At 52.6% G+C, this 15,023-nt stretch overlaps 1 protein-coding gene across 1 annotated transcript in view; it reads right to left on the reverse strand.

The window, feature by feature from the left end:
- Positions 1-15,023, reverse strand: part of TNRC18 (trinucleotide repeat containing 18) — a 59,439-nt gene that overhangs the window by 17,822 nt on the left and 26,594 nt on the right. Inside the window, 10 exon segments of the mRNA XM_075436852.1 lie at positions 2,581-2,871; positions 5,537-5,903; positions 6,985-7,159; positions 9,063-9,191; positions 9,656-9,792; positions 10,519-10,691; positions 11,333-12,280; positions 12,790-13,213; positions 14,002-14,186; positions 14,690-14,836. Of these exon segments, the coding sequence (XP_075292967.1) occupies positions 2,581-2,871; positions 5,537-5,903; positions 6,985-7,159; positions 9,063-9,191; positions 9,656-9,792; positions 10,519-10,691; positions 11,333-12,280; positions 12,790-13,213; positions 14,002-14,186; positions 14,690-14,836 (2,976 nt within the window).

The following is a 15,023-nucleotide window of genomic DNA, read 5'->3' on the forward strand; positions in this document are numbered from 1 at the left end:
AAGAAAAGTGATTTTGCCTACCTACATAACAATGGTCAAGGTTCGGGTTCATGGCTAGTGACCCTCGCTGAGAAGTGTCTGCCCTACAACAGCCAACCACTTTGCTTCTTTAGTGCAGCGTGAGAGCAAATGCAAGAGACCGACACAGACATTCAAAGCATCATGGATAGGGGCAGGGGTGAAAGGGTTGGTCAAGCAGCTGCAAGGAGAAAGCGAGCACTTCTAGAAAAGCTGAGGTTATTAATCGGTTTAGTATCAGGGAAAGCCATTAGAAACCCTATTACCCAAATATCCCTTCAAGTAATGCTTCTGAGAAAGAAAAACCAAAAAAAAAAATTCATTTGCAGAAAAAAAACCCCAAAACTATAACCGATAATCCCTCCCTGCCTCCCCCTCCAGGCCCACCTCCCACCCCAGGAGGTTTTGCATCTTTGGTTTCCCCACCATTCAAAGACACCCCAGAGGGATTTACAGTGCATTTCCCCATTTGTTCCAGATTCCCCAACCTCCTCCCATATCCCCTCCCCGCCCCGCACTTTATCCCATAAAACTGGGATTTTTTTTTTTTTTCTTTAAAGCAGACAGGTTACTTGAAAAACAGACAAAGCCAACTGGGGACAAGTTACCTATCTGCTTACCTGGAGCAAAACCAAAAAGCAAACCCAAAAAACCCTCAAGAACTTGGCACCTAAAAGGGACTGATATCCTCAAGATTTCCAACAGCAGCAAAATAAACAAAGAAAAGATGCAGGAAGGAACAGGGAAGGGAAGAATGGAAGTTAATGCAAACTCTTCATGGAAATGTGGCACACTCACCCTTACATAAACTCCACTATCCCCAGAATTTATTGGGCTCTCTAAAGAACTTTTTTTTCAGAGTTTTGGTTTTTTTTGAAACACATACTTCTGTCTTTTGGGCTTCCTTTGAAATGAACTGGTGGGTCCAGCCCAGAGCCACATCAAACCAAATCAGCGTTCTCTATCTTTCTGCTGCGTTTGATAATTTTTTTCAGCTTAAATTATCTTTCTTTGGAGGTTGGGTTTGGAGGGAAGAAAAAACAAACAGGTGTATGGAGCAGATTAACATCAAAAAACTTTAGAAAACCAAAAGCAAAACTATCCAGCCCCATTTTCAATTAACAGCCGTCTGAGCAGTGTGAAATACTAAAAAGCTTTTGCTGTGCTGCAGGCAGATCTGCCATGTAACGTAGATGATAACAACTGGGGATGCTCTTGCTTAGCATTCAGTCCAGACAAGCTTTCTTTTGGGAGCCGAGGGCTCATTAAAATGACCTTTCCCCATGATTATTATTTAATGAGTGCGCTCTAAAACAGAAACCCCTTGTGTCTCCAGAGGAAAAGTCTCAAGTAATCTCTTTTCCCACTGAAGTACTAATGACAGGCTGACAAAAAAAAAGCTGCAAGAAAAAACTGGGGTGAGGGAGGGAAACTGCAGAGTCAAATCTAATGCAGTAATTGCCACATCCTTGAACACAGTGGGCTACATCTGGGCATCTGAAAAAAAATCAACCACTAAAAAAAAGAGACACAAAAACATTTTAAAAAGTGAAAAAGCAAAAATTCTGGCTGTTAAATAATGGGGACCTTACACCCAGCACCCTCCTGTGGCAGCAACAAGGACCAAGAGCCTCCACGCCTCATCCGCCTGCCTCAAGAGAGTCTATCAACAGAGGAAACAAACTGAAAGAGAAAAAAAAACCTGAGTGAACAAAATAAAAACTAAATTAAAGGGGTTGGGAGGGAAAAGCCTAGGCTTCATCTGGACAAAGGCAGCAGGGATATTTGAATAATAGAGAGTACCCCAGACTAGGTTAATTCCAGTTCTACTCATGGGGAGTGGGAGCAGGAGGGGGATGCAGAGCAAGATGAAGTGAAGCGGCAACCTAATCGCCTGATAAGAGACACAGCAAGAGAGACAAGGTACACAGGTTTAGTTAAAAATGAACTCGATATGTTTAATAAAAGCTTGGTATACCAAATCGCAGTACAAACATCAAGTCACACGGCCACACAACAGTATCCCGGTATTAAAAAAAAAAAGAGGAAAAAGAAAAAGAAAAAAGAAAAAAGAAGAAGAAAGAAGGAGAAAGAAAAAAAAAAGGAAAGTAATTTTAAAAATTTTAAAAAGAACTCCTTCCAAACCTCTACAAAGCCCATGCCAAAATAAAATAATAAGAAATAAAATAATAATAGTAATAATAATAATATAATGGTGGTGGTGGCAGCAAGGAAGAAAGTGAGGGAGTAACTGAAGGGAGGAAGGGAACAGGAAAGAAGGGAGAGGTGGATACTAAAACCCAGTTGATATAAAAGCTCTAGAAGAGCCATCTGGTAGTAATATCACAATGATACAGGTACAAAAAGGATAAAAAATAAATGTCGGGCTGATAAAGCAGGCTACGCTGCCAAGAACAAAGATGGCCGCCCTGGCTCCGACCATCAAAATGGCTGACCCCGGCCCGCCAGGCCCCTCGCCTGCCCTCACCCCCGCCCCGCCCGCTCCCACACAGCCATGGCGGAGGGGTGCGTTGGGGGTTGCGTTTGCTATAAGCTAGTAACCTTGATCAAACGAGTCCTCCGAGGAGTCGCTGAAGGAAGATCCCGCCTCGGCCTCTCGCAGCAGCAGGCAGAAGGGCTGCTTGCGGCCCGCCGCTGCCTTCGGCTTCAGCGGCCGCCCGGCTGCCGCGCTGCGGGGGGCTGCCTTGGGGCCACCGGCCGCCCGGCCGCCCTTCCTGGCCGCCACGCTGTAGAGACCGGGCGGCCGCGGCTTGGGGGCGGACGGGGGCTGCGCCGGCCACTCGTCCCTCAGGGATCCCTCCTCCTCCTCCTCCTCCTCCTCCGAGTCCGTATCTGCGGTCAAAGCGGGTGGGAAGAGCGTTACATCAGAGACTGGGGGTTTGGAGTTTCTTTTTGCGTGGGGTTTTTTATTTTGGAGGGTGCTTTGGTGCGTTTCTTTGTGAAGAGGCTGCAAACCAGGTGGGGTAAGTGGCCGCAGGAGGGGCTGTCTGCCACCATTTTCCACCCCTGCCAGGTCCCTTCATCACAAGTCTCGGGCTCAGCAAACGAGAGCCGAATAAACACAGTACGTATTTCCGTCTTTTGGACAGAAACACACACTCTCCACCTGGGCCAAACAACTCCTGTCCTCCCCTGAGATGGGATCCAAGGGCTGTTCTCAGCTCAGGAGCAGAAAACCAAGGTAGACATGTCCCTCGAGATGTCCACCGAAGGCGCAGCGATGCCAACCACCAGGCCATCGAACTGAATTAGTCTTCATCACGGTTATGTTCAATGCTCTGACCTAAATCTCCTTTTCTACACAAATCAGCTCTCCCACAGGGTTTCTGACAGGGGCAGCAGGAGCGAGCCCAGCTGCCAAGCATGCAAGATGTCCGCCTCCCAACACCAAACTCCAAAGGTGCCACCGCGGACGCTCTGCAGCGCGCAGTATAAAGTACACTAAAATGGAGCAGGGACCAAGCCACTCCTTGGTCTGCGAACTGCGGCGTTACAAAGCTGCCAAGCCCCGAGAACGGTGACAAGCTATTCACTGGTCCCCTCTGGTATGTGATGAGGGGAACGAGAAGTACAGGGTACCCCAGGATACAATAAAGCGGGTATGAATCGTCACCTCCTGGCTCACGAACGCGCCACCAGCTCCACGATGCTACGGACACTGCAGCGGGGAGCGTTCCAGCCTGTGAGCAGCAGCAGATGCTCGCCAGCGCCAGCCCAGGTGAGGCATCGCTCCCCACCTCCACTGTGCTGGTCGTGGAGATGAAGGAACAAGGGACAGTAAGTTTAGGAGGCCCAAAGCCCAAATGCGGAAATGATTTTGGGCATCCGACTTCTGTTACAATCTGTGGGAATAGGATGCTCAGCTCGCCTTTTGGATCTACGCCCAATGTTTGCAGGACTCCAGCTAGAAATTCATGAGGTTAGGAGGCAGAAGGACTTGGCGCCAGTCCCGCTTCTCCTCCTCCACAAGAGCTGCCCACCAGTCATGGGAGGTGCTGCCATATGCTCGACCTGCCTCCCCAGATCTGTCATGCCCGAGTGACCAAATGACAGGCTAAAGCCCCTTCCTTGAACCTGCGCACCACTGAAAAACCACGGGCCAAAGCTGAGCCATTCCCGAGTCGGTTCCTTAGTGACAACAATTCTCCTGCACTGAGATTCGTGTGGCGAAGGGGGACAGTGCTACACCAGGAGACTCGCTGGAGAGGAGCGGGGTGAAACGGCAGCTCCCGTAGGTCTGGGAGGGAGGTTTTGTTCATGAAACCACAGTACCAAGTGCCAGGGCACGGCAAAAGCTCCCTCTGCCACGAGCCAAGCTTTTTTGCTCCAGCAACAGCCTGTGTCTCCTCTCCCCATTAGATCCAGAGCTCCCAGTTTAGCAGCCATGTGTCTGTCTTTGGGAGTGAAGCCCACTCAAGAGCAGAACTGCGGGGTGGTGTGTACAGCACGACCAGCCACAGGCTGTGTTCAAGTCCAGCGGACACAATGGCTCCTGTTTTGCCATGTAAATGGCTAATTTCATGCCAAACATTTGTTCAATTGGAGAATCACTAGCTCATCATCTTCCCCATTAGTGAAATTTCTCAACGGGTGTTGCACGAAGAGCTACATTCGTTATGCATACAAACACCCCATAAGAGCTTTAACATGGGACTTAAAACAGCTGCACGCAAAGGAAAAGACGCGGCTGCACGCGACCCAAGACAATTGCACAACCAGGCCTCAGACCATGAACTCCAAGTCCCTCACATCCTCACTGCCCCACTGTCTGCCTGAGCCTCTGAAGACTCTTCTGTCTCTGGTTCTACTGCCTTCCCAACACTAGCTGCAATTCAGCTTTTTCCTTCATGAACAGGGGTCCCTAGCTCTGCCCAGCTGCAGGAACCTTTACCTCGGGTGCACTTTGGGTTCAGAAAAGACCTTCAGTACACAGGATGCTGGGGTGGAGATGAACACTAATGAGACAGACGGCAAGGCTGAGCACAGCCAGCCAAGAACCAAGCCGCAACGCTGAAGGGCGGGAGGATGCTTAGGAACATCAATGCCCTCTGGCAGCCTCTGCCTCCACCAGCTGACTCCATGGCATAATCCTAAAACCATTCCTACCCAACTCACCAAGGACCTCAAGAGTCCACCGTTAACCACCTCCTGGAGCAGAGGCGGTGAGTCCTCATTTGACAGGCAGATGGAGAGTGTCTACTCCCACCGAAAGCAAGGACGTGAGTGAACTTCTTTTTTAAAGCATTTTTTCCCACTCATGATCAGCACAACAGAAGCCAGGAAGAGGTGCACTCATGTTGGCTTGGATGGCAAGTTGGGCAGATGACTCACGCTCACCCCAAAGACACCGCAGCATTGATCAGCCAGGGAGGAAATCACCTTTCCCTCACGAGCCAAACCAGAACCATCTCCAAGACCCCTTCCACGAGGCCAGAAACCCCCACCACAAGCCCCCACAACAGATTACACTGTAAGACATAAATGAGGGGTTACTTACTATAGGAGTAGCTGCTAACTTCAGATATTGCTGGTGAATGGGAAACCTTGAGCTGATTTTTGACTTTTAACCCCACCTCCATCTTCTTCATTTTGGCAGCCACTTTGTTTTTACCTTCCTTGGTGGTTTTCAGCGACAGGCCCAGGTTCTTGGCCAGGTTCTTCTTCTCGTCCTTGCTCGGCAGAGCCTCGTGGGGTGCGAGGTACCTGCTGCCACCTCCACTAGTTTTTTGCTTTCCCCCCGAGCTGTCGGCAAACTTGAAGGGGGATTTGAGCTTGTCTTGTTTGGTGAGCGACAGGGCCTTGTCAAGCTTGCTGGCCAGCTGCTCCTGATCCGATGGCACCTTCTTCTTCTTGAGCTTTAACTGCTGAGGTGAAAGGAAGAGACACAGGTGAATACAGAGCAGATGCTGTGGCAGACCCGAGGAATTTTACTAGCCCTTGTAACAGTCTCTCATGCAGGCCAGTTAATAAGGCCTCAAAATGACAGTCTTAAGCCCCAGTTGCTGTAACCCACCATGGTACCAGGGAGGAAGAAGAGGAAGATGTCAGCAAACAGGACAGCTTTACCCTTATCAAGCACTAGAAAATCACAAGATTAACTGTGAAAAATTGTGTGTTCTTAAAAAAGAAGTATGTTCATAGAACAACATGTTTTGGGGTTCTTTTTCTCAACACCTCCTGTTTTTTAGGATATGTTTGGGTTGGTTTTACAAGCTCTTCTCTAAATGACGAGGATTAAAAATCTTCTTTACCCAAAACCCCAGCCAAATAAATACGGATTTCCACATAATCAACGAGCTCCAGAGGCTGGGATGTCAAAATCCCAAATACCTCTCAGCAAGAGCATCAGCACCACTGCATTACAGCCAGGGCTGTTCTTCCCTTTTTCAGTATTTTCTTGCTTCTTGGAGAAAGTAAATACACTTTACATGTGCTATAGCTAGATAACAGCAGCTGTAACTCCGTACTTTGCCTGTATGCATTTTGGATTTCATCAGCAGCTTAAAGCTCCAGTAAGTATCTCAATGCCTCAAAAGAAGCAGAAGAAAACCCTGCATTTAAAATAGCAAGGTTGCGCTCCCTTTGCTCCCTAGCTTCGGGAAGTCCGCTCCCCTCCACTATCTCGACAAGCAAAGGGGTAAGACAAGCACTGTTCCGGGCTCGGAGCTAGCATTAACACCGCAGCGCTCTGGCTGGCTTGAAGGCTCTTGACTCTGCTGCCTACCAAAGAGGTCCAACCTCCACAAGCCAATGTTAGCCTCGGCAAGCAAACAGCCCTCCGCTGCACAGACAGTCCTCTCATGAAGAGATTCCAAACCCATATAAACTCAGAGCAGACGTTCTGAGATCAGGAGGAGTTATTCCAGTGCAAGCCTACACTAGTGAAGCAGGAAAGGGATCTGCTTTTGGTCTGTGGCTCCACGTGTTCCCCATGAGGGCACTGACCTCGTTTGAGAAGCTGGGAGCCACATCGTGCTCTTCCCAGCTCTGGTTCCTCCCTTTTATCTTGCCACTGCCACTCTCCACATCTTCGTCCTCTTCTGGGAGGGCTCCTTTGTGCCTCTTCTTCATGCCCTCGCCAGTCTCAGAGTCTTCAGAGAGCAGCAAGGACTTGCTCAGTCTGCAAGCCAAGCACAGGATGGGTCAAGGTGGTGGGCTTTCCTCCCTGTGATCCCCACCAAGCTCAAAAGTGAGGTTAAATGCCTCCTAGGACAGCGGGAATCCTCCACGGGAGCCAAGTCTACTGTGAAGCGACAGCAGTTTGGACAAGGTTTTCCACCAAACAGGGGAGTGAAGGAGCCCTTCTTGCACATTCCTGGCCACCAGTACAGATGAGGGTGCCTGAAATCAGAGACCTGCCAGGTGGTCTCTGCAAAGAAGTAAGTGGTGTGTTGAGGAACAGCCACTGAAAAGTGCCTGATTCGCTACAGAGCAGCAGAGGGAAGGACGGACAGCTGAGCTGGCCCTGTAGGTCTTTCCCCACCTCTACTTTCATGGACTCTGTAGGTGCAGAGAGAGATTCTCAAGGCCCAGGGAGGTGCCTCACTGCCCAGACCCTTGCTCGGGTTGCCCAGGTATAAGCAAGGAGATGGTAAGGAACTGCCACGCAGGGTGACACGGAGGGACAAGGGCACTGCAGGATTGGCTCACTCATAGGACAGGCAACCTGCTTTACAAGTCCGGCCCCTCTGTCACAGGCGTTTGTGATCTGAGTCTTCGGTGTCGCTTTGAGATTTGGGGGGAAAGGAAAGGGCAAATAAATCATAAAAAAAAAACAAAACAAAAAGTAAAGTAGGTGAGACTATAAGCACATCTTTCACTGCTCCCCAGCTGTCTCCAGTAACCACCTGAAGGATGACCAGACAACGCCTGAAGACCTCTACCAAGGCTCCATTAAAAGCTCTCGTATGCCACCTCCTTCACGCTAAGCCTGCTGGCCCAGGCCATACCACCACCACAAAGCCACTGACACGGGGCAGCCTCCTCAGCTTCCAGGCATTTCCCCTCCCCTCCGTCCTCTCTGCTGACCTCGGCAGACAGCTAAACCAACACCTCAGGCCCTGGACGGCAGCCGAGGGTGCATCTCCATCTCCCACGCCACACTGCTCAAGCACTCCTGCGATGCGGGGACATGCACACGCAACACGCTCATGCATGCACACATGCACAACTCCAGGCACCTCTGGATGCCTCCAGCCTGTCCAGCCATCCAAACAAGAGGAGCAAAACACAGAGCCACCAAGAGGACAGATTTTCAGAAGCACATGGTCAGTGGGAGCTGGGAACCTGAATCTAATTTGTAGTCTTGAAAGGACATTTGCAAAAATACACAGCACGCAGAGAGGCAGCTCAGAGGTGCCTTCCCATTGGAGAGACATGGCCATCCGTGGATGGTTAGATGGCCAACGGTGGTGAGATCCAGGCATCCAAATGAAAGCAGCTGGACTTGCAAAAGAGAAGAAAGCAGAAGACAGAATGATCCAGACGCTTGAAAAAGAGAGGTCAGGCGGAACCAACTCCCACTGATTAAGGGAACAGGAGATGAAGACAGCAGAAACACACAAGGTAGGTCCTAGAAAGTAGACAACCTGGAACAGCCCTGTCCTTCCAATTTTTGACTTCAGCATCCCTGCAATGAACTCTACAGCACCTGCTTGCACCATCCACTCTCCTGAAAGCACACAAGGACACGCTCCCTGACACCAAGAGCTCACCTACAGGTCCCTGCCCAGCCGGCTGTTCTGTACCACCTCACCGCCGCTCAACTCAGCCTGTCCTACCTGTACCCAACACCACAGGCATGTGCTCTACCAGCAGGGAGGGAGGAGGCTGGCACCGTATTCCCACCGCAAGGACACACTCACGTTAAGCGCACACGCTTCCGCAACACCACTGCTGCCAGCGACCGGCCTGCCAACACAACGCCACGGCGAGCCCCCGCTGCATCCGAGATGCTCTCCCCAATTAAGACCCTGGTGCAGCGACCCTGCCATTTTCCCGTCTTCCCCAAATTCCAGCCTTACTTTCCACTCTTGCTGTCACTCTTCCCTCTCTCCTTAATGGGTGACAGAGCGCTTGATCCAAGTTTCCTCTTCCTGGGCCTTCCAGGGCCTCTTCTCGCCAAGCTTCTACTTTTCTCGTCATGCTTTTCCCTTTAAAAAAACCACACGCTTCACTGTTAACCAAGGCAACAAAAAAAAAGCAAAGGAAATAAAAAAAAGCAGCTAAATCAAATTTTGCAACCAAAAAGCAAAACAAACAGGGGGGAAAAAAAGGCAAATAAATCCAAAAAAAGAAGAAAAAGTGAAAAAAATTAAAAGAAAGCAAGCAAGAACAGGAGCCAACCCAGAACCTTCGCCTGTCACCAAACTGCTAAACTGAGCTGCTGAAGCCAAGGTTGTCTCTAACACGGTCTCCCAGCTGCGTTCACCAGTGACCAGGTTGTCGTGTCACATAGCCTAGGAGTGTGCTGTGCAAAGCTCTGGTGGGCCGTACCAGGAGGAGAGGAGAGGAGACAGGGAGGGATGGAGGGCTGTTTTCTCTCCTGGACCGAGAGGCAGTGAAAGTGCCCAGCTGGAAGAAAAAAAAACCACCGAGTGAGCAGCCTGTGACTTACTCAGAGTCCCTGCGGCGCTGCAGCTTCACCAGCTCCCGCTGCTTCTCCTTGTACCGCCGCTGCAGCTCCGCCAGCCTCATCCTGTAGTCCAGCTCCATCGCGTCCATGTTCTCAATGGCTGATTTGATGGAGTACATCTGGGGTGGGGAGGTAAGAGCGGGCAAGAAGGTCAGGACTTGTCCAGGCCCTCACCAAGACTGGGGTATTGCACACTGGGGTGGCCCTTGCAACGGTCAAGATCTGCAGCCTGGCAGGGAAGCCCTCCATGCCTACAGCAGAGCAGAGCACCCTTGCCCACAACAAGCACAGCCCTAGAGTGGTACCCGAGCAAAACCAGCTGAGCGAAGCTGTTCCGCGGTTTACGCACGGGACAGTATCAGCTTTGAAGGAAAGCAACCACGGGAAAGAACCCGTAGGATAAAATACACCCATGGAGTCTCTTTTCCCTTGTTTCCAAAGGCTGATCAAAATATTCCCTGTCTTGGAACATTTACTTGCAGGGTACAAAATAATTTGTCAGTCTCTCCCATGGGGAAGAGTCAGCAAAAAAAAACCCTCCTGCCACTATCTTTATTTATCCCCCCCGCCAAAGCAGTAACACACGAGTTCCTGCTGGCTTTGTATTACAAACACTGCTCCGAGGGCTGCCGAGGGCCCTGCTGAGATCAATGGCGTCGGTTCACGAACAAGGGAGGAAGCTAACTCGCACCACGCGGACTCCTGCGCAGCTACGAACGCCAGGCAAGCGCCGGCCAACGCAGAAGTGCAGCACGAGCCGGGCGGCAAACTGTGGCCGAAGAGCGAGCTGCGCTGAGTGGACGCACCGCGGCTTTTCAGGCTCAGCCACGCTACGAGCTACTTACGGGTTCATCTTTCTTCTGCATCCAGCTGTACTTTTTGTTGGGATTCAGCTCTCGAGGCAGCCGGATGGTTTTCAGACTTTCCATAAACGGGGTGGAGAGTACTTCCATGAGCATGTGGGTGCTGGCAGCCAGCAAACTCTCCAGCGTTGGCCGGACAGGGAAACTCTCTGGACCTGCTGGGGACAAGAAAAAAAGCTATAGAGGTTCACCTTCCAAGACTGCTCCTCCAGCAGGCACAAGGAGAGGCTGATGTCCCTTTCTGGACCATGGCAGCTCAAGGAGCCTCCAGCCACCCTTGGCGCCCACTTGAGATCTCCTGTTGTACCCAGCCATGGTGCAACTGGCACTTCCCATCATGTCTTGCCTCAGGAAGTTACTGGAAGGTGAGATCTTTTCAGGACCTGCCAAGCTCTTGGAAAGCATCATCTGGAGCTACTGGGGCCTCCTGTGCCAAACCCCGACAGACCGTAGACTCAGTGCCTGCCAGAAGGGTGTTACCCTGGCAGCTCTCGGCAAGTGGGGCTCCGTTTCCGCTACACATACCACAAGCTGTCTAGACACTGCGAGGGCCTTTGGAAGGGGAGAGCAGCACAAAAGCCACACGTAGCTCAGCCTACTGCAACAAAACCCCTGCTCCAACCCCATCCAAAGTACCAGCCACTCCTGCAACTCAGGGCAGTGCTCTCCTTGCTGCCTGGCTGAGGTTGCAAGAGGTCCCACCCATGGGTCCCACTCACCTCTCTGCCTGCACAGAGAGCCCAGGGACTGTACGCCGGGAGACCCATCCCGGCCAGACTGTGCGCTCACAACTTACTTTGCATTTCTTGCTTCCTTTTCTCCAGCTCCATCTCCGCGATTTCACTCAGCAAAGTGATCCCTTGCAGGAAGGAGTGCTCCAAGGCCTGGTCAGGTAACACCTCCACCTTCATCTGGGACGGCGCGACGCTGGCGGTAGTCAACAAGGAACAAGCCTGAGGCATTTCTGTGGCAGCCACCAAAGCGTTCATCCCAGCCAGCGGGTCGCCCGGCTTGATGTCCAGAGCTGGGATTTGGCAAGAGATTGCCTCTTCCGCATAGGAAGGGATCTCTGGCCCCTGCTCCCCCTCCTCAGGGGGCAGGCTGGGGAACTCCCTCCCCCGGGGCACATCGGCGCTCTGCAGGTCCATGGCCACAGAGGCTTCCTCCCGCTGGGGTGTCAAGTCCATCTCAGGCGGCTCGTTCTCCGCGTGCACAAGCGAACCGTCGTAGTCCATGTGCACGGAGCAGGTTTCCGCCCCGCTCCCGCTCTCTGCCTGAGCCTCTGCTTCTGCAGGGCAAGCCACAACCTGGTAAGGAGCTGGGCAGCTCTGGAGGTCTTCCTGGTCCTGCTCCATAGCACCCAGGGTTTCACCTTGATGCAATAAGAGATTGCAATTGTCCACGTTCTGCACTGGGACGGCTGCGGAGGTGGTGATGTTCAGAGTCCCCATGTCCTGCTCACAGATGCCTTCTTGGCTTTCCTCCATCTGCACCTCTGATTTCACCCTCTCTTCCAAGGACTCCTCTTCTGCTGCTGCTTGGATGGGCTCCAGCATTTTGGACGGAGACAGGTGGATGGGCTTGACCTCCGGGGAAAGCTCCATGTGCTCAGAGCCTTCAGCAGGCAGCGGGACGTCAGGAGCCAGGCCATCAGCATCAGATGCTGCGGTGGGCTGGAGGAGGTATGGATAGTGTCTTCCAAAGGAGGGAGGCAGGGACTGGAATGGGTATCCCGGAGGGATCTCTGCAAGATATCAGAAAGGACAGGCTGTGTAATGGCCAGGTCTCCAAAGCACCTTCTCTCTCACTAAGGCATAGAGATGGGCTCCCTTTGCTTCTATCATCTCTCGTCTCTTCCTATTCTCAAGCAGTGGCTGCTTTGGGCACCTCTCTCCTGGCCAAGCTGCCACAGGCCTCAGCACCCCAGAGGTCCCTTCCGCACCTTTCCAGCACTCTTGGGTGACTGCAGAGGGATCTGCCTCCCGCATCCTACTCCCACTGAGACTTCGGCCCTGGAGGAACCAACCCAGGCTTGACCCAAGGGAAGAAGACAGCCCATGGCCCCAGGTGCTCCTATGACCCACACAGTGTTCCAAGTCCATCAAACCACCCTTAGTCCTTGCCTCTCCCCTGCCTTTTAGAGGACCTACACGGTTTTCTCTAGGGGAAGGGATGGAAGCAGGAAAGAGCCGAGGATAAAAAGGGAGGTAGGCACAGACACAACGGGACTCTGCCAAAGCAGGGCTCTCTTACCTGGGAACAAGGCCTGATATGGACCAGCAGCCTCTTTTTCCAGCTCCAGGTCTTTCTTCTCCACGGTCTCAGGTGCCTCTTCCTTTGGAGGGATGGCAGGGGCAGGGGGTGGAGAGGCGGGGGGTGGGCTGGAAGGATGGGAGCTGGGGGTGGCGGGGTAGGAGTAGGCTGGCTGCGAAGGTGGCTCCTCCATCTTTTGGATCACCTCAGCTTTGAGCACAGACACGGGTGAGGCCCTGGGAGAGAGGGGAGGTGGACTCACAGCCTTGCTGTAGGACGTGGAGGCGCTGGGAGACAGCACGGGTGGTTTTCGGTGCACCAGTCCCGGGGCAGAGGAGGAAAGGCCTGATTTGGCACTGTCCAGGTTCCGTTTCGTCACCTTCTCTTCCATATCGGCACGCTGCTCGTTCGCCTTCAACCTCTCCTGTGACAAAGAACAGAGCAAAATTCAGCACACCTCTACCTGCTCCTGGAAAGCGGCACAGCCCTACCACCAAGCAAGACCAAAACACGGTCTCATCAAACACGCACTGGAATAAAACTCACGTTCCCCAGCACAACACCATTTTATGAGCAACCTGATGGAGGGTGACACTGATCTGTGATAGCTTTCTTCACAAATTCCCAGCTCCGGGAGTCATGTGAAGGGTGTCTCAGCTTCCACTTGCAACCCAAGCAAACCATTTTGATTTCTACGTCTCCGGCCTACCAAGCACACATGTAAAATGAAGGCTGAAAATCAGACGATCACTATAAAAATTAAATGGGTGTAAAACACCCAGATGAAAGCTCATCACTTCCAAAATCGTTTGGTGAATGGGAGCTGGGTTCAGGACCCAGTGTGACTGCTGCCAGTATTGCAGCTGCTTCTACGAGCCGCTCAGGAGGTGACCAGGGATGAAACCACTCAATAAACAGAGACATCCCGAGGGACCGAATCAAAGCCCTGCTGCTGCTGGGCAGCTCTCCTGACAGTGCTGTTTAATGGCTCCACACCAAAGCCCTCCAAAACCCAGGCTAACGCTCTCCAAAACCCAGTCTAACTGTGCAGGGTGCACTGAATGCCTCACATCCTGGGGACCAGGGCAGGATCGCTCCAGGCATCCATTCCCTTGAGACACACTTGCAACACTGGCACAGCTGCCCTTCCCCCCCTGACACTCCAACTTCAGGCTTGTTTCACGCCCAAGAAAGCAGCTCTTGAAAACGTACCACGAGCTGGGCACTCCTCTGCAGCTCCATGGCGTGGGCCGCTTGCTGCTGCAGGATGTACAGCTCATGCTGCCGTAGCAGCTGCTGATGGGAGAGGAGCTGGAGCTGGTGAGCGTGCTGGAGGGAGCTCCTGGTTGGGGGGTACATGGCGGGCCATAGTGGGGGTGCCCGGTCCATCAGCTCCGCTGGGGAATGAGCACAGATGCAGTCAGGGAGGCAGGAGGATGGGGATGGCTAGAGGGTTCAGGATTGCTCAGGGCAAGCGTCTCTACCCCAATCCCAGGGGCATGGGGGATGACAAACATTTGACTATGCAGAAACGCAGCCAGAAATGCAGAGGGAAAAGGGTGCTGTCTTCCCCTTGGCAGCCCCACTCCCACCACCCCATGGGTCCTGGGACTGTCTGACTTGCTTTGCTCTCCAAGGACCCCTTGGTTTGACTGTCCCTGGCTGAGCCCATGAGCAGATTCTCCTAACCAAGGACTCAAACTCTACAGAGTCCTGCAGGGGATGAGGAGCCACTGCTGAAGATCACACATTTCCATCTCCGAAACACAATCTCACAAGAGGCCAGCTCACACCCACCCTAGAGCTGGTGCTCCCCACGGGTACATACGCTCCTATCTAGCCCTCTCCAAAGCCCACAGCTGTCAAAGCACGGTCCTCAGAGACACGCTCACATCCTTACCGAAGTGTGGCAAGTGCTCGCTGGGGATCACAACAAGCTGCCCCGACTGAGGGTCTCTGGCAAACTGGTAGGCAGAGGGGAGAGCTCCCCCCATGGCAGGGGGGAAGCCTGGAGTCATGCCCTGGTGCAGGGAAGGGTGACCGAGTCCTGGAAGAGGAATCACAGAATCACACAGAATCACAGAAGGGTAGGGGTTGGAAGGGACCTCTGTGGGTCACCCAGTCCAATCCCCCTGCCCAAGCAGGGTCACCCAGAGCAGGCTGCACAGCACCGCGTCCAGGTGGGGTTTGAGTATCTCTACAGAAGGAGACTCCACAACCTCCCTGGGCAGCCT

This window comes from Opisthocomus hoazin, chromosome 15 (assembly GCF_030867145.1).
Source record: "Opisthocomus hoazin isolate bOpiHoa1 chromosome 15, bOpiHoa1.hap1, whole genome shotgun sequence".
Lineage (NCBI taxonomy): Eukaryota > Metazoa > Chordata > Aves > Opisthocomiformes > Opisthocomidae > Opisthocomus > Opisthocomus hoazin.